At 35.3% G+C, this 27,395-nt stretch overlaps 1 protein-coding gene across 2 annotated transcripts in view; it reads left to right on the top strand.

The window, feature by feature from the left end:
• The first annotated feature begins 3,744 nt into the window (after positions 1-3,744).
• The window catches only part of Ptpmeg2 (Protein tyrosine phosphatase Meg2), a 326,150-nt gene continuing 302,499 nt past the window's right edge, over positions 3,745-27,395 (top strand). The window contains exon 1 of one of the 2 annotated variants that reach the window (XM_073974523.1): positions 3,745-3,994. Coding sequence is in view for 1 of the 2 variants with exons in the window: in XM_073974518.1 (XP_073830619.1) it covers positions 3,905-3,994 (90 nt within the window). In the remaining variant the exon portion in view is untranslated. The remainder of the gene's footprint in view (positions 3,995-27,395) is intronic. The other variant, XM_073974518.1, reaches the window with a different exon arrangement.

Here is a 27,395-nt window from a genome sequence, read left to right as displayed (position 1 = left end):
TGTATGGCAGAAAATAGGAGAAGAGGGTGTTATTCGGCGCTATTTTTGTTTAAAGAGAAGTGCAAGTCTTGCTAGATTTCGGAGTACGGGAACTCATTTTTAGCACTAAACGGGACAACTACTGCATGTACTAATATTTTGTAGGTTCTGAGCACAACTTTTATCTATCAAAATTTATTATTATGATGTCTCAACTATAAAATCATTATTTATTTTTTTTTATTTTTTGGTACTATACACAATTGATATGATATATAGATAATTTTTTAATTTGTCGAATATTTTTGATGTTTAATTCAATTTACAACAACTTCTTTTGAAAATTCATGTTCAATCAGCTGCGCATATGCATCTACCTTGATCATTGTCATATGTTTGAAATCAACAATAAATAAGTGTAAACACCGTGGTGTATTTCAGGATTTCATGAAATCCAATAAATTTTGGAGCGCAAGTGTAAACTTGGCATAACGTTGTTATTTCATCATGCAGCAAATGTTTAAAATTAGTTAGTCCATATTTACATTAGGCAATTTTCCTGGCGGCAATTGTCAGTTTGTTGGTGAGAGAGGGTGTTGAGAGGCAAAGGGTTACCATATGCCTCACCCCTCTCTCCATCAAACTGACAATTGCCGCAAGGAAAATTGCTTAATGTAAATATGGACTTATATGCCAGACTAAGAAAATTTTCATTTACATGAAAATGATTTTATTGGTAAGAGGTGTGAAAGGGGTGAAACTCTGTACACAAGGTTCTGTAATCTGAAATTATTCTTTATGCTTAAATTCGTAACTCTTAAACCAATGCAAAGCAATGAAAATATCAAAATTTTCATATGATTTCATATACATATGTGTGTAGACGTCAATGAAAATTTGAAGGAGAATAACAAAGAATTTTCTAATGAAAATTTTCAGTCTGGCATAAGATTTAACGGTTAATATTGACGTTGCCATCATTGAATAATACCCTGACTCCAATTCTTAGAGAATGACACATCTCCAGTTTGAACATGTTATCAACACAAAGTGAGTTCATTCTCATTGAAAAAAGAAGAAGAACCCTATGACATTTTCTTCATTCCACAACATTCTTCTGTTGTTTTTATTTTGTGTTTTCTTGTTGTTAGTTCGTTTCTTTTTGTTGGTTTCACTACAAATACATCGTAGCAGCGTACTTGTACTTCTTTATTATCTTTAAATAAATTCGTGTAATTTTAGACACTCTTTCTTGTGTTCAGAAAAAAAGACTGCGACTGTAGGGATCAAAAAATTGGATTGCTTGGCTAGGGATGTATAATCGAGTGCTTCTAAAATGTATCGAGCAGAGTGATTTTTTCATAACTCCGTGTGGACTGCATCGAAAGATGTATTGAAATCATAACTCTGCATTGCACTACTTCCAAACTTTTTTGCTGGGTTATTCTTGTCGTATATATGTGATTTGTCTATTCTCTCTGATATGTTTGGGACATAAATTATGGATTTTATATTTTCTCCTCACTATTCTTGTCGTTTTTATTATCTATTGTTCTTTTATGATGTTCATTTATTAGTGTGTCAACTAATTTTAATGGAAAATCGTTCATTTTAAGAATTTCGTTAATTTTCACTTTGTTCTGTGTTTGAAATTCATCATCGCTTATTGATAACACCCTATGAATAAGATTTTTCGCGGTATTGATTACCATGTTTCTTGGGTGTTTGGAGAAGAAATTTATTATTCTTCCAGAAGATGTTGCTTTTTGGTACCAATCCACTTCTATCTTTTCGCCATCTCTTATAACTAGCGTATCCAGGTATGGAAGCATATTATTATTCTCTTCTTAGATGGTAAACTAGATGTCTTTATGAAAACTATTGAGAACTTGTAGAGTCTCCTCTATTGCACTTAGGTTTATTATACCAAACAGGTCGTCAACATATTTCGTCAAAATCGTAGGTTTAATAGTCAACATTTCTATACAGGATTTTAGCATTTTCTCCATAATAATGTCAGCTAATACTGGAGAAGGTGGTCATCCCATAGGCAAACCTCTTTTTTGTTTATAAATTTTATTAGGCATATTTGTGTATTTTTGCAGTACCTCCCACCGAATATCAGTAATCTTTATCGCCAGATCAACCGGAATGCTCGGAAAAAGTGCTATTACATCAAACGATATACATTTTTCGTCTTTTTGTATTGTCAAGTCCTAAGTTTATTTCTAAATTGTATCGAGTCTCTATGTTATATATTTGGAATCTTTGGTTATCTTGTTGAGTATGCTCACAATATACTTGCTCATATTGCTAGCAGGCGAATTTATACAGGAGCCGATCAGTTTTAGTGGATATCCTTTCTTATGGATTGTGGGAAGCCCATATATCCTAGGAGCTTTCGCCACGTCAGTTCTGAGTTTTTTCTCTCTCCATAGCAGTGATGTGACCGCTTTTAAACAGTTCTTCGACCAAATCATTGTTCTTCTTTTGCAGTGTGGTTGTAAGATCTTTGATTATACGTTGGTATATCATTATGTATCCGACTATGTCCATCATTCGATTTTTGTAATCTTCTTTACCCATTACCACAGTAATGCTAAGTTTACATTTACGAAATCCACTCGATATCATCTGTCAATTCCATAGCACAAACGTCAAATGAAATCTCATCTGAAATCCATTGGATTTCATTTGACGTTTAACCTATGGATTTGACAGATGAAATCCACTCGATTTCAACTGTCAATTCCATAGCTCAAACGTCAAATGAAATCTCAACTGAAATCCATTGGATTTCATTTGACGTTTAATCCATGGTAGAATAAAGTAAAGGTAGTCCACAGCTAACAGCTGATTACAATTTTTTTCTTTTTATGGCCTAATCTGTCAAAATCAGGGTTGACATTTTGTACTGTTTTTGACATTATGCAATCATAAAGGTAGATGCATGGCTGAATTGTTCCAACAAAAAACTTCTGCTGTAACACTATATCTTAAAATTGAAAACAAGGACAAAAAATGTGTATTCGCGTGGCAAAATAAAATTGTTACTTTTTTTTGCAAAACTTACGAATGAACGATTCATCGAATATTAATATAATTTAAATTTGTTCCAAAAGTACGGGAATGTAAAAATTACAATTTTTGTAAAAATTCTGCTGACATTTATCTGCAAATCGGATGCCAGCAATCACTATGTCAGATTATCCAAACTTGTCAAGTAGAAAATAAGTGAATGACATTTTTTCACTGTCATAAGTTTGGGAAGAACTTTTGCCATTTTTGGAACACTTTTCCAACAAGAATATTCTGGAGTCTAGCTAAAGAAATCTTTTTACCAAGGCCTACAGAAGGTCGGCGATTCAGTGTTCTGTTAACAACTTTTGACAACAAACATAATAGATTGTTCATTATTGTGATTTGATTTCCTTTGTATTTTATGTCACAATAATGTATTTGACAGCAAACTTAATAGTCAGGGCTGAATGTCCGACTGTATAAACTATGGTTTTTACTCTATATGGCACTTTTAACAGAGTTTCACCCCCTTCACATCTCTTACCAATCAACTCATTTTCATGTAAATGAAAATTTTCTTAGTCTGGCATATAACTAATTTTAATTGGGACATAGTCTGGCATAAGATTTAACGGTTAATATTGACATTGCCATCATTGAATAATACCTTGACTCCATTTCTTAGAGAATGACACATCTCCAGTTTGAACATGTTATCAACACAAAGTGAGTTCATTCTCATTGAAAAAAGAAGAAGAACCCTATGACATTTTCTTCATTCCACAACATTCTTCTGTTGTTTTTATTTTGTGTTTTCTTGTTGTTAGTTCGTTTCTTTTTGTTGGTTTCACTACAAATACATCGTAGCAGCGCAGCGCGAGTTCAGCCAAATACAATTCTTTGCATGGAAAACGAACAACGATTTCTTGTAGTGAGTAGTAAAAAACCAGAATCAGAAGACACGTTCAAAATGGCGTCGGATGAAATTCAATTTGTAAGTGACAAAATAAATAAATAAAATTATTAACAAAAAATATATATGTATGTATATTGAATAATAAACAATTGAGAGATGAATATAATTTGGTGTAATTAAATTATTAACAAAATGGACTTGTTTCTGCAAGTGAACTCTCCTCAAAAATGGACTGTTGGAATAAAACAAAACAAAATTGTGCAGTGCTACTTATAATGCAAAACTTGAAATAGTGTGCGGTGTTTGATATTTAAAAGATCAATTGGGATTTTTTAAGTTTTTTAAGTATATAATAAAAAAACAAGTGTTTTTCTAACATAAATACACAATTTCCAATTGGATTTTTTTCTTGAAGATTTTTGTGTAGTAAAGATGTTTAAAGCAAGAATCCGAGTGCACTGGCAAGGCAAAGGGGCAGTCATTTTTCTTGTTGGCATTCAAAAAAGATAAAGTCGGCCAGTAGTATTAAATGTTTGCCGTTCATCGCCCCCAACCTCCATATTCATGTGTAAGAAATTCCATCACAGCATCTCGCTTCCCAGCAGTAACAGCATTTGTGTTGTTGTATAGATTGTCGGTTGAGATGATGAGCGCGAAAGACGCAACAAGATGAGGTTGTTTTTCGACTGTTGAAGAAGGGTGTAATAAAGAACCGCAAAAAACATGAAAACACAAAAAAAATTGTCGGCTTTTGTGTTAAATTAGTATGAGTATTTGTTGCAAAAAGACAGAACAAAAAAAAAAAAAGAACAACAAAAGTTCTTCATTGTATAAAAATCGGCCTTTGTTTTTCAGCAAGTGGTTTTATTTTTTCTCTCCGCTGTTTTATTTTCTTCATGTTTTACAAAAGTTGTAGCTGTGTTTTTGCAAAAAAGCCAGCTGTTTGTTTTCCTTCTTTTTTTCGCTTATCTCGTTTTTCGTGTGCTTTTATGCGTAGTCTGTTTATGTGTGTTGTTTGTTGTGTCTGTGTCATTGTTCTCCCCACAATCCAAGGTACCACTTTACAATTACTTCCTGTGCAGTGGTGGGCTTTGCAAAATAATAAACCAAACAAAAAAAAAACGTGAAAACTGAAGAGCAGCAAACACGGGCAAAATTCATAAAAAATGCATGCAAATAGAAGTTCTGTTTTTTGTGCCGTTGCTTTGCTTTTTGTTTTCTTTTTTCGTCGTGTTCTTAAGTCACAAACAATTGGTCATCGTTTAGCACTGAAAAAAGTTAACTCTCCTTCTCCCCACTTGAATCATTCCGAATTTCTCGTTGCAATTTACCATTGGTTTTAGTGTTGTCAATTTAGTGATTTTTATACCCTCAGCATTTATGCTAACGAGGGTATATACACTTTCAAACGGGCAAAATGTGCTTCATCGAAATAATGGTTTTAGACTCCAAGTATGTTTGGACGAAATGTGTTTCAGACAATTTTGAGTTGATTTACGTCCGTCCTTCTGTCTGGCTGGCTGGAGCGCACGATAACTCTCGAACGGATCAACCGATTCGGTCCAAATTTTGGATTTCGTAATATTTTGTCCAAACTTAGTTTAAGTTCCAAGATGGTGGCTGGAGCGCAGTATAGCACTCGGCTTAAATCTAGTTTAGTAAAAACTCTCCGATTTTTTTGAAATTTTTTCCAGAGGTAGGTATTTTTACGCTGATTACGGGAATATAAAATTTTCTTGGGGGACGGACCCGGTTACCCGGTTATTCGACCCGTAAGTCCGGGTACCCGGTACCCGATAGACCCGGTTCTACTGAACCGATTCTTACAAAATGGGTATCGTTGGAAAGCTTATGAAAATACCTCTTTTTGGACCCGGGTTTTTCCATAAAACCCTCAAAAAGTCGAAAAAGGGCCCATTATGGGTGCTCAATTAATTCACGTAATTTTATAGCTCATACTTCAACCTTTCCAAAATGGTGCCATTTGTTATAATACCTTCACTGGGTCCAGAGATATTGACCTTAGAATGAGAGAAAAATTTAAAATTTAGAAGAAAATGTTGTTCCCATTCCCTAGATTTGAACCTGTCCATAGGAGAAAGTCTTAAATCCCCGGCCGAAGGCCGGCTACTTAGAGAAAATTTATACTTTAAAAGAAAATGTTGTTCCCATTCCCTAGATTTGAACCTGTCCATAGGAGAAAGTCTTAAATCCCCGGCCGAAGGCCGGCTACTTAGAGAAAATTTATAATTTAAAAGAAAATGTTGTTACCATTCCCTAGATTTGAACCTGTCCATAGGAGAAAGTCTTAAATCCCCGGCCGAAGGCCGGCTACTTAGAGAAAATTTATAATTTAAAAGAAAATGTTGTTCCCATTCCCTAGATTTGAACCTGTCCATAGGAGAAAGTCTTAAATCCCCGGCCGAAGGCCGGCTACTTAGAAAAAAATTTACTTAAAAAAAGTGGGTACGATGGTTCTAAGGTCAATATCTCTGGACCCAGTGAAGGTATTATAACAAATGGCACCATTTTGGAAAGGTTGAAGTATGAGCTATAAAATTACGTGTATTTATTGAGCACCCATAATGGACCCTTTTTCGACTTTTTGAGGGTTTTATGGAAAAACCCGGGTCCAAAAAGAGGTATTTTGGTTATAACTTCTGAACCCCTGGAGATAACCCCATCATATGACCACTTGTTGGATAGGTAGTTTCATAAGCTTTCCAACGATACCCATTTTGTAAGAATCGGTTCAGTAGAACCGGGTCTATCGGGTACCGGGTACCCGGACTTTCGGGTCGAATAACCGGGTAACCGGGTCCGTCCCCCAAGAAAATTTTATATTCCCGTAATCAGCGTAAAAATACCTACCTCTGGAAAAAATTTCAAAAAAATCGGAGAGTTTTTACTAAACTAGATTTGTTCCTAGCACTCGAACTGGTCAACCGATTCGATTTGGTCCGTAATTTTACCTTCGTCATATTTTGTCCAAACTTAGTTTCAGTTCGAAGATGGGCATTAACGGCCCTCAACTTCCAGTACTTCCCCCCCAAAATTTAAAAAGTGTCACTGAAATGGTATGCACGCTAAACATTCTTGAATGGGGTAAGCAATTTGGTCCGAACTTTGGTTCATCTAATATTTTGTCCAAATTTAACTTCTAAAATGCCCCATATTGTTCCTCTCCTTAAGGTACCTTCCCTGCAAAAGTTCAACATTTTATGCATTTAGTGGAATCCAAAGAGTTTTCATTCATGGTTTTGAAAATATTAAATCAAATGTGAAAAAATATTAGTTTTTTTAAATTCCAATAATTTAGACATTTCCTTGTTTTGTTTACATTTACCGATGACAGTAACATTACAAACAAAAACAATTTTCTATGTGGTTGTTGTTGAGTTGTATTTGTTGTAGTATTTACTTTACCTGTTTTCTTCTACCATGGAGAAATCTCAGCTAATTTTTGTCCGATCGACTCGAAATTTGAATATTTCCATTAGTGTTTCACTGATATTTGTAGCAATCGGTGAAATAGAGCTGGGTCTAACCCGGGATTTGTACCCGAACTTTCGGGTCAAATGACCGGATTCGTCCGACAAGAAAATTATACATTCCCATGATCAGCGAAACAATATCTACCTATGGAAAAAATTCAAAAATTGTAGTTTTTACTAAACTAGAGTTGTTCCGAAAATTTTTTCCAGAGATTGGTAATTTTATGATAATCTCGGGGGTGTATAATAATGGTGGGGAATGGCCCCGGATACCGAGTTCGACCCGGTCCTACAGAACCGATTTATATAAAATGGGTAACGTTGGAAAGCGTATGGAAATACCTATCCAAATTGATCAAGGGATATTATCAAAAAAATGTTTTTTGAACACGATTTTTTTTTGTAAAAAGTAGAATGAATAAATTTGCCTAATTATAAGCGATACAAAGATTTCCTAAATCCGAAACTTTTTCTATGTGAACGGCCTTCGGACGAGGCTTAAGATGTTCACCTCTAGTGTATGCCCAAGGCTACGCGATCCCAAGTATCTACTAAATTCGACACTACATTGAAGTGGCCAGCCTTTTCCAGACGCTTAAATTTTTGGCTTATCTTTCCTTTAGGTGCATTTGGCGGAAAATTGGCAATTTCCCCACAGGTATTCCTTTTGGTCCTGATTCCAATGGTATATTAATTTTGTCCCGGATATGTTACTCCCCGTTATATGCCTCGAAAGTTCCTCTAAAACCCCACTTTAACTATCTTATTACAGATAAGTCTTGTCCCCCTGAACACACAGACAGGCTACACAGAGAATAAAAGAAAAGAAAGAAAAATAAATTTCTCATTTGCATAGGAGAAAGTCTTAAATCCCCGGCCGATAACCGGGTACTAAGAGATTAACTGTCTGTAGACCTCAAAGGCCTATTTCTCGGGAAGTGTGGTCTTTCCCCATAGATATTGTATACTGGTGTGTTCGGGGCTACAAGACATACATACCTGCAATAACAATCATTCCATACGATTTGAATTTAGTAAATATGTTTAACTTAAGTCAAATTTGGGTATCGGGAAGTATACATTTTCGGGACAAAAGTTATACACCGTTGGAATTAGGGGTGAAAATGTTGCATTTTTCCGCCAGGTGCACCTAAAGTAAAGGAGTGCCAAGTTTTTTTCCTCTAGGGTACGTCCAAAGTTTTTTCTAAATTCGACCATTTTCCTAAGTGTCAAGGTATGAAGTATATAAATTGGATCAATAGAATGAGGTTATGAAGATTCTAAGATCCATATCTCTGGAACCAGAGAAGACGTATAGCACCATTTTGGAAAGTTCAAGTGGTTATTTGGATTTTGCAATTTGGAATAAGGTTAATGACTGCCCATAATGGACACTTTCTCGACTATTTAACGGTTTACAAAAAGGGTATAAATAACCAAATCGTGTGACCACTTGTTGGGATGCAGGTATTTCCGCAAGCATTTTAATGGTATAACTAGAGTTGTTCCCACTGGCAACAACTGCAATTACTTTTCAGGGGTAAGTCCATACTTATATGGGTCTCGACTATTCCAAAAATGTTTAACTTAATCACCATTACGTTGTTTAGTAATAATCCTTGGATCGGTGAAATTTTTATCATAGGTAGGCCTTGTTATCTTGACCACGACTATGTACAGTTTTTCAGGAGAAGTTCATATCTACCGAAATATGGGTCAATACTTACTGGGAAATGTTGTTTGATTGTTGCCCTTGTAGCAACGCAAATATGTTCGTTCTTATATTTTATTCAGTTAAATGGCTCTGCTTCCTCTGTATTCAGCTTCAAAAATTCCGCAACCTGGACTCACAGCGTCCATAAAGCATCAGGGGACAGGTGAGTGGGGTTAGCTGGGCAGCTAAACAAATGCAGCGTGTCGTGCCATCAAGTCGGTTCCAAAATAAATTGAGGAGGCTTCATCGTCCGGATCATAACGGTGCTAAAACTACTCGTGCCAAGGCAAACTGGTGTTCTTCTCCTACGATGGATGGAGGATACCTTTTTACTGCTTGAGCAACTGCATCAGTGTGAATGTTATTCAGGCCTGTCTGTCTTCTCTAGCCCTGACTTTTTGAAAAATTACTCACCATCTCAGTTCATTTTAGTCTTTCAATCAGCATCACGACTAGCATTTCGTCTTATTCATCCCATTTTACTTCTACCAGCCACTAAGTCATCCACTAGGGGGTAAGCAAGGTCTTTAATCCCTTATGGGTACTTTACACGGTATGTTTTTACATATGAGTTGTCACTTCTTCCCTACAAAATGTATGTATATGCAAAGTGACAACTCATATGTAAAAAACATATTGTGCAAAGTACCCATTAGGTGGTAGCACTTAGGTACAATCTAAAGAAATCTTGTTGACATTTTAAACTGAAATGAAAAAATTTCTAAAAACATACGGGGGTTAGTCTACGACTATCCACTTCCACTTCTCGTCACACGCCACAACTCTAGATTAGGTTATAGGATGCGCAGCTGCCTTTAATTGTTGACAGCTACTTCACTCGGAGACCAGAAATTAGAGAAGAAAATGGGGGTAGGAACGGAAAGGAAGGGTTAAAGGCAGGAAAGATATAATATGAGAGTATATGCAACAGATAGGTGGGGAAGAAGTAGTAAGTTAAACTTTCTTAGTCTATGATGACCCACCCCATAGCCACATAACGAACTGTGTTTCAGACAATTTGGAGTTGATTTAGCTATGTCCGTCCGTCTGGCTGGAGCGCACGATAACTCTCGAACGGATCAACCGATTCGGTCCAAAATTTGGCTTTCGTAATATTTTGTCCAAACTTAGTTTAATACCCCGGTTACACTTAAGCGGATTAACCCAGTGAGTTTGGATTTCGGCCCACTCCTTCGGGAAAATGTTGGGAAAATTTGTGCGCACGATAACTCAAAAAATTTCGGAAAAGTTCAGTTTAGGACCTGCTCTCGAATCGCTTTGCTTTTCGTTGTACCAACTTGTATTCACTGCCCCCATACGACGGTACAAATTTTATCAGGGGAAAGTCCATACTTCCTGAAAAAATAGCCTGAAAGGTGCAAAAAACGCCTACGGCACCTTGTGTAGTGGTTGGAGCGCTAGATAACTCTAGAACGGATCTGCCGATTCGGTCCAAAATGTGACCTTCGTAATAATTTGTGCAAACATTGATTAGGTTCGAAGATAAGTCATATAGGTCTACTCCTTCAGGTACCTCCCCCACAGAAGTTCAAAAATGTTCGGAAAAAGTGTGCGCACGATAGCTCTTGATGGGAGTGACCGATTTGGTCCAAACTTTACACATCCTAATATATCTACCAGATATAGATTCGGTTCGAATATGTACTATATTTGTCCACTACTTCGGATACCTCTCACACAAAATTTTGGATAAATTCACTTTAAGACCTGCTCTCGAATCACTTTTTGTAGAAGCAACTTGCATTCGCTGCCTCAATTACGACAGTAAGGCCATGTTTATATTATAGCCTTTTGCAGGGTTAACCTTCTTTTTGAGGATTTATTTTAAATATAAGCAATGGAATTGACATTTAAAATCCAGTGGGTTTGTTAAATCCGGTTATATATAAACTCATATGTAAAAAACGTACTATAAAAGTTTTTTTAGGGGCAAGCCCATATTTCCTGAGAAAACAGGCCGAAATTTTTAAAAACTCTTATGGCACCATATGTAGTGGCTGGAAAGCTCGAGCCGAATACTGCGTTCATCAACACTTCGAATATTAGATGAATTTCGAAGTTAGTGCTTCCGGCACCTCCCTTAAAAAGTTCGAAAATATTCGATCCACACAGGCTGAGGGTATATCTCTGTCGGCAAAGCCGACTGATACTTTCTTACATTTTTTCTCTAAAACGTATTGCAGTAAAACAATCGGAACTTCTTTTAAAAGTGCCAAAAACATTGGAGGGTAATATAGGTGTATTCTCATATTCCAATCCGTTGGTTTTTGATTGAGAAAATGCGCTTAATACACTCCTAACAAATCCCTGGCTTAATATGAATCTAACAGGTATGATTAAACTTTTATCGCATATTTAAAATTTTCATCAAAAGACGAAAATTACAGAAAAGTCGATTTTTTAATTGCTTGGGTTTTCGGCCAATTGCGTGGGAATGCATAGGTCAAATGAAGCTTTATAAGCGTGAAATGGAAGATAACAGACAATGCTATAACAAAATGCAAAACACCCCACAATATTCGAAAAGACAGAGCTTTACGCCAATTTTTGCAACAATTTTTTGTGGCTTTTAAACGATTAGTGGCTTTATGTGGGTTAAGGCTCCTGCAATAGGTTAGCAGGATTGCAGTGTCTATAGAGGAGAAAAAATAAGAAGAAGATACCATCTCATACACACCAAGCAGCCTACATCTTTTGACTGACAGTCTAGGGCACCGATAGATAAGGTGCTCGATTGTTTCAGTCTCTTCCACATCCTCATCTTAGCCTGTAATACTCAATGTTGTTGTCCTCCTACTTGCCTGTCATAGATCTGATGCTAATGTGATGACCCCTACAGGTATTCTGATCGTTATAGAGGAGACCAGGATGCTGTCAGCCAGCCAACATAATGTGTTGCTGTCTACACAGGTTTTGCTGGCGTTATGTTATATTTTCACAGCTACAAGCTTTTCTCTCGTCCCACTGAGATAAGAACTGTCGTTTTCATAAAAAATCCTGTTTTTTTATTTTTCTCATCTATGAGAAGCACCGTGATAGTCTTCTATACCGTAGTGCCCCTACAAGTATCCATGTTAGAAATAATGCAACTTATTCTTGTACCTCCTCCACTAGTTGTGCTGCAATTATCCAGTCGAACTCAAAGAAGTAGCTTTGAACAGTAGAAACCCTTCCTTTCGTTTACAAAAACGCTGAAATGACATTACTAATGTTTGATTGTTTTTTTTTTTTATTTGTCTCCCACATAGAGAGAGTGGTGTTGTGCCCGCCTTGTTCTTGTTGGTATTTTTTTTTCATTTAATTTGAAATTGTTACTTTTGTTTACCTTTTACATTGTTTTACTTTTTTCAAAGCACAACGGATGAATAAAAAGCGTTTTTTTCTTGTAGTGTAGCATTTTGAGCTTCTTTATTAATTTCTGTTGCCGGCTTTTTGAACGTTTCCGGTAAGGAAACAAGCACAAAAAAACCTTTGTATATGGACGAATTTTGGCACTTGTGCATATTATTTCTTCATTTCATATTCCTAATTCTGTTAGGATTTTCGGGATGATTGTGGCAAAAAGCTATACTCATTTAAATGTATGTTGAAAGAAAAATTTGGCATAAATTCCAGAAAATCCTGGACCAAGATGCCGTCAGCTTATAATCTTCGACTGATATCTCTGTACATTCGACTACAGACTCGAATATGTCAATGCCAAATATTACATTAAAAATAAACTTTTCCTTCCAATACATAGTACCTATCATCTGCTGTGTTATTCACAATGGAAATAACTCAACGGCAATTATACAGATGAATGTAATCGAAACACGGAAATACGAAATTATTTATAGAAGATTAGAAGCATTTGTTTGTTCCTAAAATAATCGTCTTCCTATTGCAGGCAAATTTCTAGAAGACGAACGACATTGAAAATACTTAAATTCCTTATTTAAATTTAGCGGAAAGTTCAGATACCTACTTCAAAGTCTTAAGCAAGTGGACAACAAAAATATTTAATGATTCTTTGCATTCGATACATAAAGTGTTGTTGTTGTAGCAACGCAAATATCTTCGTTTGTGTATTATTTCAGCTATGAGGTTCTGGTTCCTATGTATCCAGAATCTATAATTCTGCAACCTAGACTGGTTGCGTCCATAAGGAATCAGGAGACAGGTGAGTGAGGTTAGCTGGGCAGCTAAAATAATGCAGCGTATCGTGTGGTCCCAATCCACATGCTGGACATGTGTTGGGTATCGTGACGTCAATTCGAGTCCAATATGAATTGTGGTGGCTGCATCGTCCGGATATTAACTGGGCTAAAACCACTCGTGTTTGCCTTGGCAGCTGGCGTTCTTCTGCTGCGATCGATGGGGGTGGTCTCTAAGGACGACATTCACACAATATCTCTGTGCTGCCTGCGCAATCATATTAGTGTGAATGCTATCCAAGCCTGCCTGATAGGTTCGTTGGTCTAGAGGTTCTCTTGTATACCGTTGGACCGCTCTCTAGATCATGAAGATCTCTCCTGACATGCCTGGGTGCATGAAGCCTGTCCATTAATTCGTGAAGGGGATGCTCACTGCGATAACAACCAAGCAGGTACTGCATCGACAAGAAATTATTGTGTTTACGGACCGGTAAAATCTTCGTCTCCTCATGAAGATGGTCCACTGTTGCAGTCCTCAGGGCAGCATTCTGGCAGGTTTGAATCTTCTTCCACTGTGTAGTGCTAACCTTTGCAGACCACGCAGTCGCCGCATAGCTTACCACAGACCGGCCTGTTGCATTGCAGGTGGTCGGTCAAAAGGTTTCTTTGTCAGCGTTTGTGTTCGTATACGTGAAGTGTACATTTTGTCGTTGTAGCAACGAAAATGTGTTCGTTCGTATATCTTTTTCATTTATCTGTTTCTAGTTCCTCTCTGACCAAGACAGCACCCTATTGCAGTTCTTAGGACGGTATTCCGGCAGGTGTGAATATTTTCCACTGCGTAACGCTAACATTTGCATACCACACTATTATCGAACGTTACACCCAATATCGTGGGGTAGTATGTGGTCGGAATCTGGACACAGTAGCCCGATATATTTAGGGGGAGTTTCCTTTCAGCCGTCCATGTGGAGAACAAGGTTGCAGTGGCTTTAGAGGCGAATATTTTCATATTCCTCAGATGGAAGAACTACACTAAATCAGCTATATAGAGGCTTAACCTACTACATATTTCACTCACGTCAGATGCAGACGCCAAGATCGTACAATTGGATTTCTATGCCGTACATTCGGATCTCTGTGCCATCTAAAGGGTGTGGAATTTCCGAAAGGTAGAGCTTAAACAGTTCCGGAGATATTACCTTGCCACGGATCTTAGATATCTAATTTCTAAACTCCATATACGAATGACGGCCACACATATAGTTGATTATCCAATGTTTCAAACACGGCTAGAGCTAAGTCTTTTGTATGTCCTCGAATAGCTTGGCATATATGAAGGTATTGAAAGATTTCGATAGGTCAAGAGCCACCATAACTGTTGGGTCGCACGGCCTATTCTCGTTCAGTCCTCGACTGATATGTGTGGATATGTCGTGTAATACTGTTGTGGTGCTGAGAAAGTGTTTCTCATCAAGGGAATAGTGCCTCTATAATCTTTGCTACTGGCTACAAGAGGCATCGTTGTCTCGCTTCAGTAGCGGGACCACCCTGCATACCAACTTTCCAGGCTTCTGGTACAATATGTGTGGCTAACGAAATATTGAGGGCACTTGTCAAATACTCCACTCCGTGTTCATCCGGAGTCTTAAGTATTAGCATTGATTTTCCTTGTGGGCCAAACACTTTAGGTGAACCCGCGTTTCGAATGACATCTGCAACATCGCTCATAATAAATTGTGATGGTACCTCCTTGTCTGAGACGGCTCTTATACGGCGCACAGTGGTTCAGAATCGTTTATTCCTGATCAAAACTCTGTAACTTTTAAATGTATTATATTATATATTTTCATATTTTTTGTTTCCATACAAAAAAAAATAATTTTTTTGGAAAAAAAAATTTTCAAAACTTTTTTTTTTTTTTTTAAAAAAATTAATTTTTGCCCGAAATAAAAAAATATATGGAACAAATTTCCTTTAGCGACCCTTCGCAGAAAAAATACAAAAATGTCCTTTAAATCGCAAGTTTTTTTAAGTAGCCGGCCTTTGGCCGGTGATTTAAGACTTTCTCCTGAAGACAGGAGCAAATTTCGGCTACTCGATTTTTTTTTTTCGAAACTATGGAGGCCTTTATCTCGGGAAGTATACATTTTCGCAACAAAAAAAATACATCGGCATGAAAAGCACTATATATAGTAGTTTTTCATAATTCTCTGGGTCGGTAATGGATATTTAACTGAAAAATACTCTTTGTGTTTTCATAAAACTCATAAAACTCTTATAAAAACTCTTATTTAAAAATGTCCATTTGTGTAAAAAATCTAAAATTTATATGGGAAACGGTATGGAAAAGCACACATTTCAAAAAATTTAAAAAAATGTTAAAGGAATAGAATCGGTGACTACAAAATTGGGTCAATCCGACGGAAACGGGTTCCTTCGTACCGGATTGACTCGAAACCATAGTGTTTCGGCCAGCGGCTGTCAACCAAGCATCAAACATGTAGTAGTTTTCTATGCTGTTATAACAACAAAATTGGGATTTGGCCAGGAAAATCGACTTCTGAACCATTGTGTCGCGTCAACACATATGACTAAATATCCAACGTTTCAAACTAGGCCGTAGGGTAGTCTGCTAAGTGTCCTCAAACAGAGTGGAGTACTTGGCAGTGACAAAGGCTTTTAATAGTCGAGCTACCGGCTTGTTCTGCTTGAGTCCTCGACTAATATGTGTACAGATGGCTTAGCAATCCTGATGACATTCGCAGCATCATTTATTGTAAATTGTGGTGGTTTATTCTCGGCAGGAAGAGGTCTAATGCGACGTAGTGCAGCGAGTTCTTTATACCGGATTGACCCGAAACCAAAAGCGTTTCGGTAATCGGCTGCCAACCCAGCTCATTTGCAGGGAAATTTGGGGTGTTATTCTAAAAACTCCCCGTGAGTTTTTTTTTTTCACTTTCTCCTCTAACCCCCTGTATAGCGAGCGGCTGCCGCAGTAATGACGTTCCGGAACATCCTTTTTGCTACCCGAACATCAGAAGGGTTGGTCAGTTCTCTGAAGAGGTGATTGGTGAAATCTCTGGAGGTGATGAAATCGGGCGGTCTTTTGATAGAGACAATTATAGGGAGATGTTATGATCCAAGAGAAACAACGGGTTGCCAGGTGATATCGTTTGTCAGACCAGGTGACACGATGGTTATGTCTGGCGAGCATTGACTCTACCCGCTAATTCTGGTAAGGGCGTCCTCATTGAGCGTGGAAAACTTAGAGCTATTAATCTGCTCAGTGAGCACTACACACCTCTGGTCATTGCCGAGGACCGTATGGTACAACATCATTGAGCATTGAATTCCTCTATAACCAGTTCGTTATGACCTTCCAAAAGCGGGCTAATGTTGGACTATAACCTGGAGTGTATCTAGTTATCGGCGAGATGTCTACGTTAGGTAATTCTACTTCGGCATTTCTGAAGGACTGCTACCTCCATATATGCCATGTAAGGGTCACTAGTAAAGCTGGCAAACTATCGATAGTCGGACTATCGTTTTGATCACTGTCGTAAAGCTTGTTTATAATGGACTCGGATTCACCTATGTTTTAAATAATAGATTACCCAAGTAACTTGTTTTAGTGTCCGCCGTAACCTTTGTTTTACGGCAGCAATCAAAACGATAGTCGGACTATTTATAGCTAGCCAGATCTAGTCATTAGGGTCAGGCTCAAGCGAGATAGGTCTGTATTGAACAGACTGGACGAGTCCCGAGTGACCCTTGAAAGTTACCCACTCTCAGCATCTATTGCATCTCATAAAAGTTTGAGTGCGGTGAACGCGGATGTGACAAACCTAAGACATCCAAATTTGTAATTTTTCGTTACTCCGAGCTGTTTGTTTACATTCAAGTCAACCATACTTTGGGCCAAATTGAAATGTTTGTAACGTTCCATGTATTTGTTAGCATGTGTTGGCGACCAAAGGTCATTGACCCTTTCTAGTTAAACTTGTTTTAATAGACTCTTAATGTGTTTTTGTTTTGTAAAGTATTTCTTGATTCGTTGCCAAAATTTGTAAGGACTTGTTTGTGGAAATCCTTGTATGTCGTCAAGTATTGCCCAAAAACTGTTTGTGGAAAACGAAAACTATTTGCAAGTTAATTGTTTTTGTTTGGCATAGAAATGGCAAATGTTGAAGTTCGATCAACAACTGTAGCAACCAACATACACTATGACCTCGATTGTTGCGACAGATAAGAAAACAACGAACGTACCTGTTGCCAGTTAATGGACTTTTTTTCGCAAGGAGGACATCAAATCATTTATAGACATTTATGTGATTTTAAGGTTGTTATCGTAGGGTAATCGTTAGCATGTCCGTCATACTACTACCAGAAGATTGCAGGGAGGTATCCTAATCGGGATGCCCTCATTGATTTGAGTAAACTCCCCCTTTATCAATTGGGGATATTTAATATTGATGAGAGTGTAAATGGATAGCATGCCCGATTTCCTGGATTTGATTGCGAAATATTTTCAACTATGGCTTATGTGGCGTCATAAGGCGTGTCTAATGATGTTCGGGCTCGGAAAGGGGTCAATATTTTTGAGATGAATATATAATTAAGCTGCACTGAGGGTCTGATAACATAACCTAATTTCTGTTTTTGCCTGAAACTATTTTTTATATGTACCATATGCGATTCTTTCACGCTTTTAGTGAGGTTTACCTACTGCTTAGATGATTTTGTAGTATATTATATTAGGTGTGTACGATAACTTTCCCGGCAATAATTACTCAGTTCCAGCAACCTCTCTCAATGAATTTTACTCTCTCTAGCAAGAACAATTGCAGAAAGTTATCGAACAACATTTTGCAAAAACTTACAAGAAAATTAGCCGTTTCCGAAAATGTATGAAATTTGTTTTTGTTTCTTTTGATATTTTAAACCAAACGGAACAAAAACATAAATTTTAAAATTGCATTGACTTATTTGAAGCAACGCTTTAAAATCTAAAAAAATGTGAAATTTTCTTAGTCAAAAATTTTAACATTTCAAGTTGTTTACATTGAACAGCTGATTAAAAGTCAGCTGGCTGAACTTACAAATTTTTACCGGACAAATTTTCCCAGCAAAAATTTGCAAGTTCTCAGTCACAGAACTCTCCAAAAATCTCTCCAAACTCTCTCTCTCTCTCTCTTTGGCTGGATAATTTTGTTATCGAACAGCATTCAGTAAAAATTTGTACGAATTTGTACAATTTTTTGGGTTATCGTACAGACCTATTATTATCCTCAGCTACACACTGTAACAGAATCCTTCCACAATCTTCTATCCGCTGCATTCTACGTAATATTTTCAAATTTTGTTAATCCTGAATGTCATTAACACCCAAAACTGCACAGAAAAACATTTAATTGGCGCCATAATGATATTGAAATGTTCACACCAAAAATTAATATTCCCTGGAAATTTGGAACGGAAATTGGGAAAAAAACAAAACACAATACCAACAGATTTTACATTCAAACAATTTTTGTTGTGCAAAAAACAAATTTGATTTTAAGTAAAACTACTTAAATGAAAAGTTAATAAATTCAAATTAAAATAAACATTGGTTCAAAAGCATCATACAACAACAACAACAAGAAGACAACCAACAACTTCTTTTGTAAACAACAAAATTACCATTCAACAACAACAACAGCAACATTTTGGCCAAATGCCAATAACAATGAATGAAATCAATTGTTTATCGAGATTTAGAAACGAAAAATCATTGAAGCGAAATTTTGTCTAAAAATAAAATCTACTTAAACAATGTTTGTCTGTGTGTACGTAACGGATGGAATCAGAAACCTTCCCTCCCGTCCAGCCACTTCCTTTGGTTGGTTTGCTGGCTGAATGTCAGGTTGTATAGTGTTCATTTACTCAAAGAGTGTCACATCTCAAAAAATCAAGTTTCGAGAAAAACGCAATTTTAGTTGCCGATAGGAATTTGACTTCCCGACTTAAAAATATTATTACACAAAAATAAAATAACTTTGCGACAGCCAGCCACATTTCAGTGCTAAATTTCTGAGCAAGATTAAGCATGATTTGAAGTGTTGTAGTGTTTCATAAACTCAAAAAACTTATTTGATTTATGCCAAAATCGTAAAAAATAATCTCAGCGAGTGTTTTAGAGATATTTGACAAAAGATAAAGTAGAAGTCGTAGAAAAAATAGAAATTGCTAACTCAAAAACGCATTTTTTGAGTTATGCCACTCTTTGAGTAAATGAGCGATATGTTTATTGAAATGTGCCAACTTTTATTATAAATATTTGTTTGAATTTTACCTTTGAAGAGGAAAAGAAAGCTTTTCTTTCATTGGAAATTTGCAAAAACAAACAATTACAGGTGTAAGAATTTCGATAAACTAAAGGTTTAAACTTTCGCCTAATTTAAGCATTCGGGTGGTATGCAGATTCAACAATGGCAATGTTAAGAAAATATGGAACTATTAATTTATTCTTTAAAAGGTGTCACGGAAGTGCAATGATACATTTTCTGCGGTCGACAATTTACACAGTTTAGTTCTTCTAAAAAAATTTCGCATTCTTTAGTCAATTTCAATAATCGTTTGCCAGGGGTGGCCCATGGGGCTTGGATATTGGCACACTGCATTTTGATATTGACTGACAAGAACACCATTCTTGGCTTAGGTAGGTTAGATTAGATTTAGATGTGCAGCCATCTACAGACATAGTGACTGCTTCACTGGGTTATAGTGCGCACGTTTTTTTATACCCTCAGCATTTATGCGAACGAGGGAATATACACTTTCATACGGGCAAAATGTGCCTCATCGGAATAACGGTTTTAGACCCCAAGTATGTTTGGACGAAATGTGTTTCAGACAATTTGGAGTTGATTTAGCAATGTCCGCCTGTCTGTCTGTCTGGCTGGAGCGCACGAACGGATCAACCGATTCGGTCCAAAATTTGGCTTTCGTAATATTTTGTCCAAACTTAGTTTAAGTTCGAAGATGTGTCATATCGGTCCACTCCTTCTGGTACCTCTGCCACAAAAGTTCGCAAATGTTCTGAAAATTTGTGCGCACAATAACTCTTTAAAGGACTAAGCGATTTAATCCATACTTTGCACATCGTGAAATTTTTACCAGACTTAGATGAGGTTCTAGTATGGACTCAATCGGTCCAATCCTTCGGGTACCTCCCACGCAAAATTTCGGAAAAGTTCAGTTTAGGACCTGCTTTCGAATCGCTTTTGTTGTATTAGCTTCTATTCACTGCCCTCTAGACGACAGTACAAGTTTCATCAGAGGCAAGTCCACACTTCCTGAGAAAATAGCCTGAAAGGTGCAAAAAAAACCCTATGACACCGTGTGTAGTGGTTGGAGCGCAAGATAACTCTTGAACGGATGTGCCGATTCGGTCCAAAATTTGGCCTTCGTAATATTTTGTCCAAACTTTGTTTAAGTTCGAATATAAACCATATCAGTCCACTCCTTCAGGTACCTCGCCCCCAAGAGTTCAAAAATGTTCGGAAAAATTGTGCGCATGATAACTCTGATAACTCACCTCCTTGATAGGGATTCCTCCTGTTGAAGTTTGAATTTACTTAAAAAATCCACGTTTATTGGTCTGAGGGTTGTTGAAAAATATTCTTTAAAAAATCCACGTTTATTGGTCTGAGGGTTGTTGACAAATATTCTTTAAAAAATCCACGTTTATTGGTCTGAGGGTTGTTGAAAAATATTCCTTAAAAAATCCACGTTTATTGGTCTGAGGGTTGTTGAAAAATATTCTTTAAAAAATCCACGTTTATTGGTCTGAGGGTTGTTGAAAAATATTCTTTAAAAAATCCACGTTTATTGGTCTGAGGGTTGTTGAAAAATATTCTTTAAAAAATCCACGTTTATTGGTCTGAGGGTTGTTGAAAAATATTCTTTAAAAAATCAACGTTTATTGGTCTGAGGGTTGTTGAAAAATATTCTTTAAAAAATCCACGTTTATTGGTCTGAGGGTTGTTGAAAAATATTCTTTAAAAAATCCACGTTTATTGGTCTGAGGGTTGTTGAAAAATATTCTTTAAAAAATCCACGTTTATTGGTCTGAGGGTTGTTGAAAAATATTCTTTAAAAAATCCACGTTTATTGGTCTGAGGGTTGTTGAAAAATATTCTTTAAAAAATCCACGTTTATTGGTCTGAGGGTTGTTGAAAAATATTCTTTAAAAAATCCACGTTTATTGGTCTGAGGGTTGTTGAAAAATATTCTTTAAAAAATCCACGTTTATTGGTCTGAGGGTTGTTGAAAAATATTCTTTAAAAAATCCACGTTTATTGGTCTGAGGGTTGTTGAAAAATATTCTTTAAAAAATCCACGTTTATTGGTCTGAGGGTTGTTGAAAAATATTCTTTAAAAAATCCACGTTTATTGGTCTGAGGGTTGTTGAAAAATATTCTTTAAAAAATCCACGTTTATTGGTCTGAGGGTTGTTGAAAAATATTCTTTAAAAAATCCACGTTTATTGGTCTGAGGGTTGTTGAAAAATATTCTTTAAAAAATCCACGTTTATTGGTCTGAGGGTTGTTGAAAAATATTCTTTAAAAAATCCACGTTTATTGGTCTGAGGGTTGTTGAAAAATATTCTTTAAAAAATCCACGTTTATTGGTCTGAGGGTTGTTGAAAAATATTCTTTAAAAAATCCACGTTTATTGGTCTGAGGGTTGTTGAAAAATATTCTTTAAAAAATCCACGTTTATTGGTCTGAGGGTTGTTGAAAAATATTCTTTAAAAAATCCACGTTTATTGGTCTGAGGGTTGTTGAAAAATATTCTTTAAAAAATCCACGTTTATTGGTCTGAGGGTTGTTGAAAAATATTCTTTAAAAAATCCACGTTTATTGGTCTGAGGGTTGTTGAAAAATATTCTTTAAAAATCCACGTTTAATGGTCTGATAGTCGTTGAAAAATATTCTTTAAAAATCCACGTTTAATGGTCTGATAGTCGTTGAAAAATATTCTTTAAAAATCCACGTTTAATGGTCTGATAGTCGTTGAAAAATATTCTTTAAAAATCCACGTTTAATGGTCTGATAGTCGTTGAAAAATATTCTTTAAAAATCCACGTTTAATGGTCTGATAGTCGTTGAAAAATATTCTTTAAAAATCCACGTTTAATGGTCTGATAGTCGTTGAAAAATATTCTTTAAAAATCCACGTTTAATGGTCTGATAGTCGTTGAAAAATATTCTTTAAAAATCCACGTTTAGTGGTCTGATAGTCGTTGAAAAATATTCTTTAAAAATCCACGTTTAATGGTCTGATAGTCGTTGAAAAATATTCTTCAAAAATCCACGTTTAATGGTCTGAGGGTTGTTGAAAAATATTCTTTAAAAAATCCACGTTTATTGGTCTGAGGGTTGTTGAAAAATATTCTTTAAAAAATCCACGTTTATTGGTCTGAGGGTTGTTGAAAAATATTCTTTAAAAAATCCACGTTTATTGGTCTGAGGGTTGTTGAAAAATATTCTTTAAAAAATCCACGTTTATTGGTCTGAGGGTTGTTGAAAAATATTCTTTAAAAAATCCACGTTTATTGGTCTGAGGGTTGTTGAAAAAAATTCTTTAAAAAATCCACGTTTATTGGTCTGAGGGTTGTTGAAAAATATTCTTTAAAAAATCCACGTTTATTGGTCTGAGGGTTGTTGAAAAATATTCTTTAAAAAATCCACGTTTATTGGCCTGAGGGTTGTTGAAAAATATTCTTTAAAAAATCCACGTTTATTGGTCTGAGGGTTGTTGAAAAATATTCTTTAAAAAATCCACGTTTATTGGTCTGAGGGTTGTTGAAAAATATTCTTTAAAAAATCCACGTTTATTGGTCTGAGGGTTGTTGAAAAATATTCTTTAAAAAATCCACGTTTATTGGTCTGAGGGTTGTTGAAAAATATTCTTTAAAAAATCCACGTTTATTGGTCTGAGGGTTGTTGAAAAATATTCTTTAAAAAATCCACGTTTATTGGTCTGAGGGTTGTTGAAAAATATTCTTTAAAAAATCCACGTTTATTGGTCTGAGGGTTGTTGAAAAATATTCTTTAAAAAATCCACGTTTATTGGTCTGAGGGTTGTTGAAAAATATTCTTTAAAAAATCCACGTTTATTGGTCTGAGGGTTGTTGAAAAATATTCTTTAAAAAATCCACGTTTATTGGTCTGAGGGTTGTTGAAAAATATTCTTTAAAAAATCCACGTTTATTGGTCTGAGGGTTGTTGAAAAATATTCTTTAAAAAATCCACGTTTATTGGTCTGAGGGTTGTTGAAAAATATTCTTTAAAAAATCCACGTTTATTGGTCTGAGGGTTGTTGAAAAATATTCTTTAAAAAATCCACGTTTATTGGTCTGAGGGTTGTTGAAAAATATTCTTTAAAAAATCCACGTTTATTGGTCTGAGGGTTGTTGAAAAATATTCTTTAAAAAATCCACGTTTATTGGTCTGAGGGTTGTTGAAAAATATTCTTTAAAAAATCCACGTTTATTGGTCTGAGGGTTGTTGAAAAATATTCTTTAAAAAATCCACGTTTATTGGTCTGAGGGTTGTTGAAAAATATTCTTTAAAAAATCCACGTTTATTGGTCTGAGGGTTGTTGACAAAATATTCTTTAAAAAATCCACGTTTATTGGTCTGAGGGTTGTTGAAAAATATTCTTTAAAAAATCCACGTTTATTGGTTTGAGGGTTGTTGAAAAATATTCTTTAAAAAATCCACGTTTATTGGTCTGAGGGTTGTTGAAAAATATTCTTTAAAAAATCCACGTTTATTGGTCTGAGGGTTGTTGAAAAATATTCTTTAAAAAATCCACGTTTATTGGTCTGAGGGTTGTTGAAAAATATTCTTTAAAAAATCCACGTTTATTGGTCTGAGGGTTGTTGAAAAATATTCTTTAAAAAATCCACGTTTATTGGTCTGAGGGTTGTTGAAAAATATTCTTTAAAAAATCCACGTTTATTGGTTTGAGGGTTGTTGAAAAATATTCTTTAAAAAATCCACGTTTATTGGTCTGAGAGTTGTTGAAAAATATTCTTTAAAAAATCCACGTTTATTGGTCTGAGGGTTGTTGAAAAATATTCTTTAAAAAATCCACGTTTATTGGTCTGAGGGTTGTTGAAAAATATTCTTTAAAAAATCCACGTTTATTGGTCTGAGGGTTGTTGAAAAATATTCTTTAAAAAATCCACGTTTATTGGTCTGAGGGTTGTTGAAAAATATTCTTTAAAAAATCCACGTTTATTGGTCTGAGGGTTGTTGAAAAATATTCTTTAAAAAATCCACGTTTATTGGTCTGAGGGTTGTTGAAAAATATTCTTTAAAAAATCCACGTTTATTGGTCTGAGGGTTGTTGAAAAATATTCTTTAAAAAATCCACGTTTATTGGTCTGAGGGTTGTTGAAAAATATTCTTTAAAAAATCCACGTTTATTGGTCTGAGGGTTGTTGAAAAATATTCTTTAAAAAATCCACGTTTATTGGTCTGAGGGTTGTTGAAAAATATTCTTTAAAAAATCCACGTTTATTGGTCTGAGGGTTGTTGAAAAATATTCTTTAAAAAATCCACGTTTATTGGTCTGAGGGTTGTTGAAAAATATTCTTTAAAAAATCCACGTTTATTGGTCTGAGGGTTGTTGAAAAATATTCTTTAAAAAATCCACGTTTATTGGTCTGAGGGTTGTTGAAAAATATTCTTTAAAAAATCCACGTTTATTGGTCTGAGGGTTGTTGAAAAATATTTTTAAAAAAATCCACGTTTATTGGTTTGAGGGTTGTTGAAAAATATTCTTTAAAAAATCCACGTTTATTGGTCTGAGGGTTGTTGAAAAATATTCTTTAAAAAATCCACGTTTATTGGTCTGAGGGTTGTTGACAAAATATTCTTTAAAAAATCCACGTTTATTGGTCTGAGGGTTGTTGACAAAATATTCTTTAAAAAATCCATATTTATTGGTCTGAGGGTTGTTGAAAAATATTCTTTAAAAAATCCAAGTTTATTGGTCTGAGGGTTGTTGAAAAATATTCTTTAAAAAATCCACGTTTATTGGTCTGAGGGTTGTTGAAAAATATTCTTTAAAAAATCCACGTTTATTGGTCTGAGGGTTGTTGAAAAATATTCTTTAAAAAATCCACGTTTATTGGTCTGAGGGTTGTTGAAAAATATTCTTTAAAAAATCCACGTTTATTGGTTTGAGGGTTGTTGAAAAATATTCTTTAAAAAATCCACGTTTATTGGTCTGAGGGTTGTTGAAAAATATTCTTTAAAAAATCCACGTTTATTGGTCTGAGGGTTGTTGAAAAATATTCTTTAAAAAATCCACGTTTATTGGTCTGAGGGTTGTTGAAAAATATTCTTTAAAAAATCCACGTTTATTGGTCTGAGGGTTGTTGAAAAATATTCTTTAAAAAATCCACGTTTATTGGTCTGAGGGTTGTTGAAAAATATTCTTTAAAAAATCCACGTTTATTGGTCTGAGGGTTGTTGAAAAATATTCATTAAAAAATCCACGTTTATTGGTCTGAGGGTTGTTGAAAAATATTCATTAAAAAATCCACGTTTATTGGTCTGAGGGTTGTTGAAAAATATTCTTTGAAAAATCCACGTTTATTGGTTTGAGGGTTGTTGAAAAATATTCTTTAAAAAATCCACGTTTATTGGTCTGAGGGTTGTTGAAAAATATTCTTTAAAAAATCCACGTTTATTGGTCTGAGGGTTGTTGAAAAATATTCTTTAAAAAATCCACGTTTATTGGTCTGAGGGTTGTTGAAAAATATTCTTTAAAAAATCCACGTTTATTGGTCTGAGGGTTGTTGAAAAATATTCTTTAAAAAATCCACGTTTATTGGTCTGAGGGTTGTTGAAAAATATTCTTTAAAAAATCCACGTTTATTGGTCTGAGGGTTGTTGAAAAATATTCTTTAAAAAATCCACGTTTATTGGTCTGAGGGTTGTTGAAAAATATTCTTTAAAAAATCCACGTTTATTGGTCTGAGGGTTGTTGAAAAATATTCTTTAAAAAATCCACGTTTATTGGTCTGAGGGTTGTTGAAAAATATTCTTTAAAAAATCCACGTTTATTGGTCTGAGGGTTGTTGAAAAATATTCTTTAAAAAATCCACGTTTATTGGTCTGAGGGTTGTTGAAAAATATTCATTAAAAAATCCACGTTTATTGGTCTGAGGGTTGTTGAAAAATATTCTTTAAAAAATCCACGTTTATTGGTTTGAGGGTTGTTGAAAAATATTCTTTAAAAAATCCACGTTTATTGGTTTGAGGGTTGTTGAAAAATATTCTTTAAAAAATCCACGTTTATTGGTCTGAGGGTTGTTGAAAAATATTCTTTAAAAAATCCACGTTTATTGGTCTGAGGGTTGTTGAAAAATATTCTTTAAAAAATCCACGTTTATTGGTCTGAGGGTTGTTGAAAAATATTCTTTAAAAAATCCACGTTTATTGGTCTGAGGGTTGTTGAAAAATATTCTTTAAAAAATCCACGTTTATTGGTCTGAGGGTTGTTGAAAAATATTCTTTAAAAAATCCACGTTTATTGGTTTGAGGGTTGTTGAAAAATATTCTTTAAAAAATCCACGTTTATTGGTCTGAGGGTTGTCGAAAAATATTCTTTAAAAAATCCACGTTTATTGGTCTGAGGGTTGTTGAAAAATATTCTTTAAAAAATCCACGTTTATTGGTCTGAGGGTTGTTGAAAAATATTCTTAAAAAATCCACGTTTATTGGTCTGAGGGTTGTTGAAAAATATTCTTAAAAAATCCACATTTAGTGGTCTGAGGGTTGTTGGAAAAGTTTTCTTTAAAAAATCCACGTATTTTGAAGCAAACTCGTAATACTCGTGACTGATACTTTCTTACTTGTTTTATATTTATAATAAAATGACGTATTTTCTTCTGAATCTCCCAAGGTGTTACTTCCGATTTCAGTCCTAGTTCAGAAAGAAGTGTCTACAGAAACAATCGATCTCTCACTGTAGTTTCGGTCCGAAATCATGCCAATCTTTCCATATAACTTTCGTCTCGAATTCGGATCCAAAAATCGGAAGCA

Source organism: Musca autumnalis, unplaced genomic scaffold, assembly GCF_047663935.1.
Source record: "Musca autumnalis isolate F117 unplaced genomic scaffold, ASM4766393v1 scaffold_3, whole genome shotgun sequence".
Lineage (NCBI taxonomy): Eukaryota > Metazoa > Arthropoda > Insecta > Diptera > Muscidae > Musca > Musca autumnalis.
This window is presented reverse-complemented; position numbering and strand designations above follow the sequence as displayed.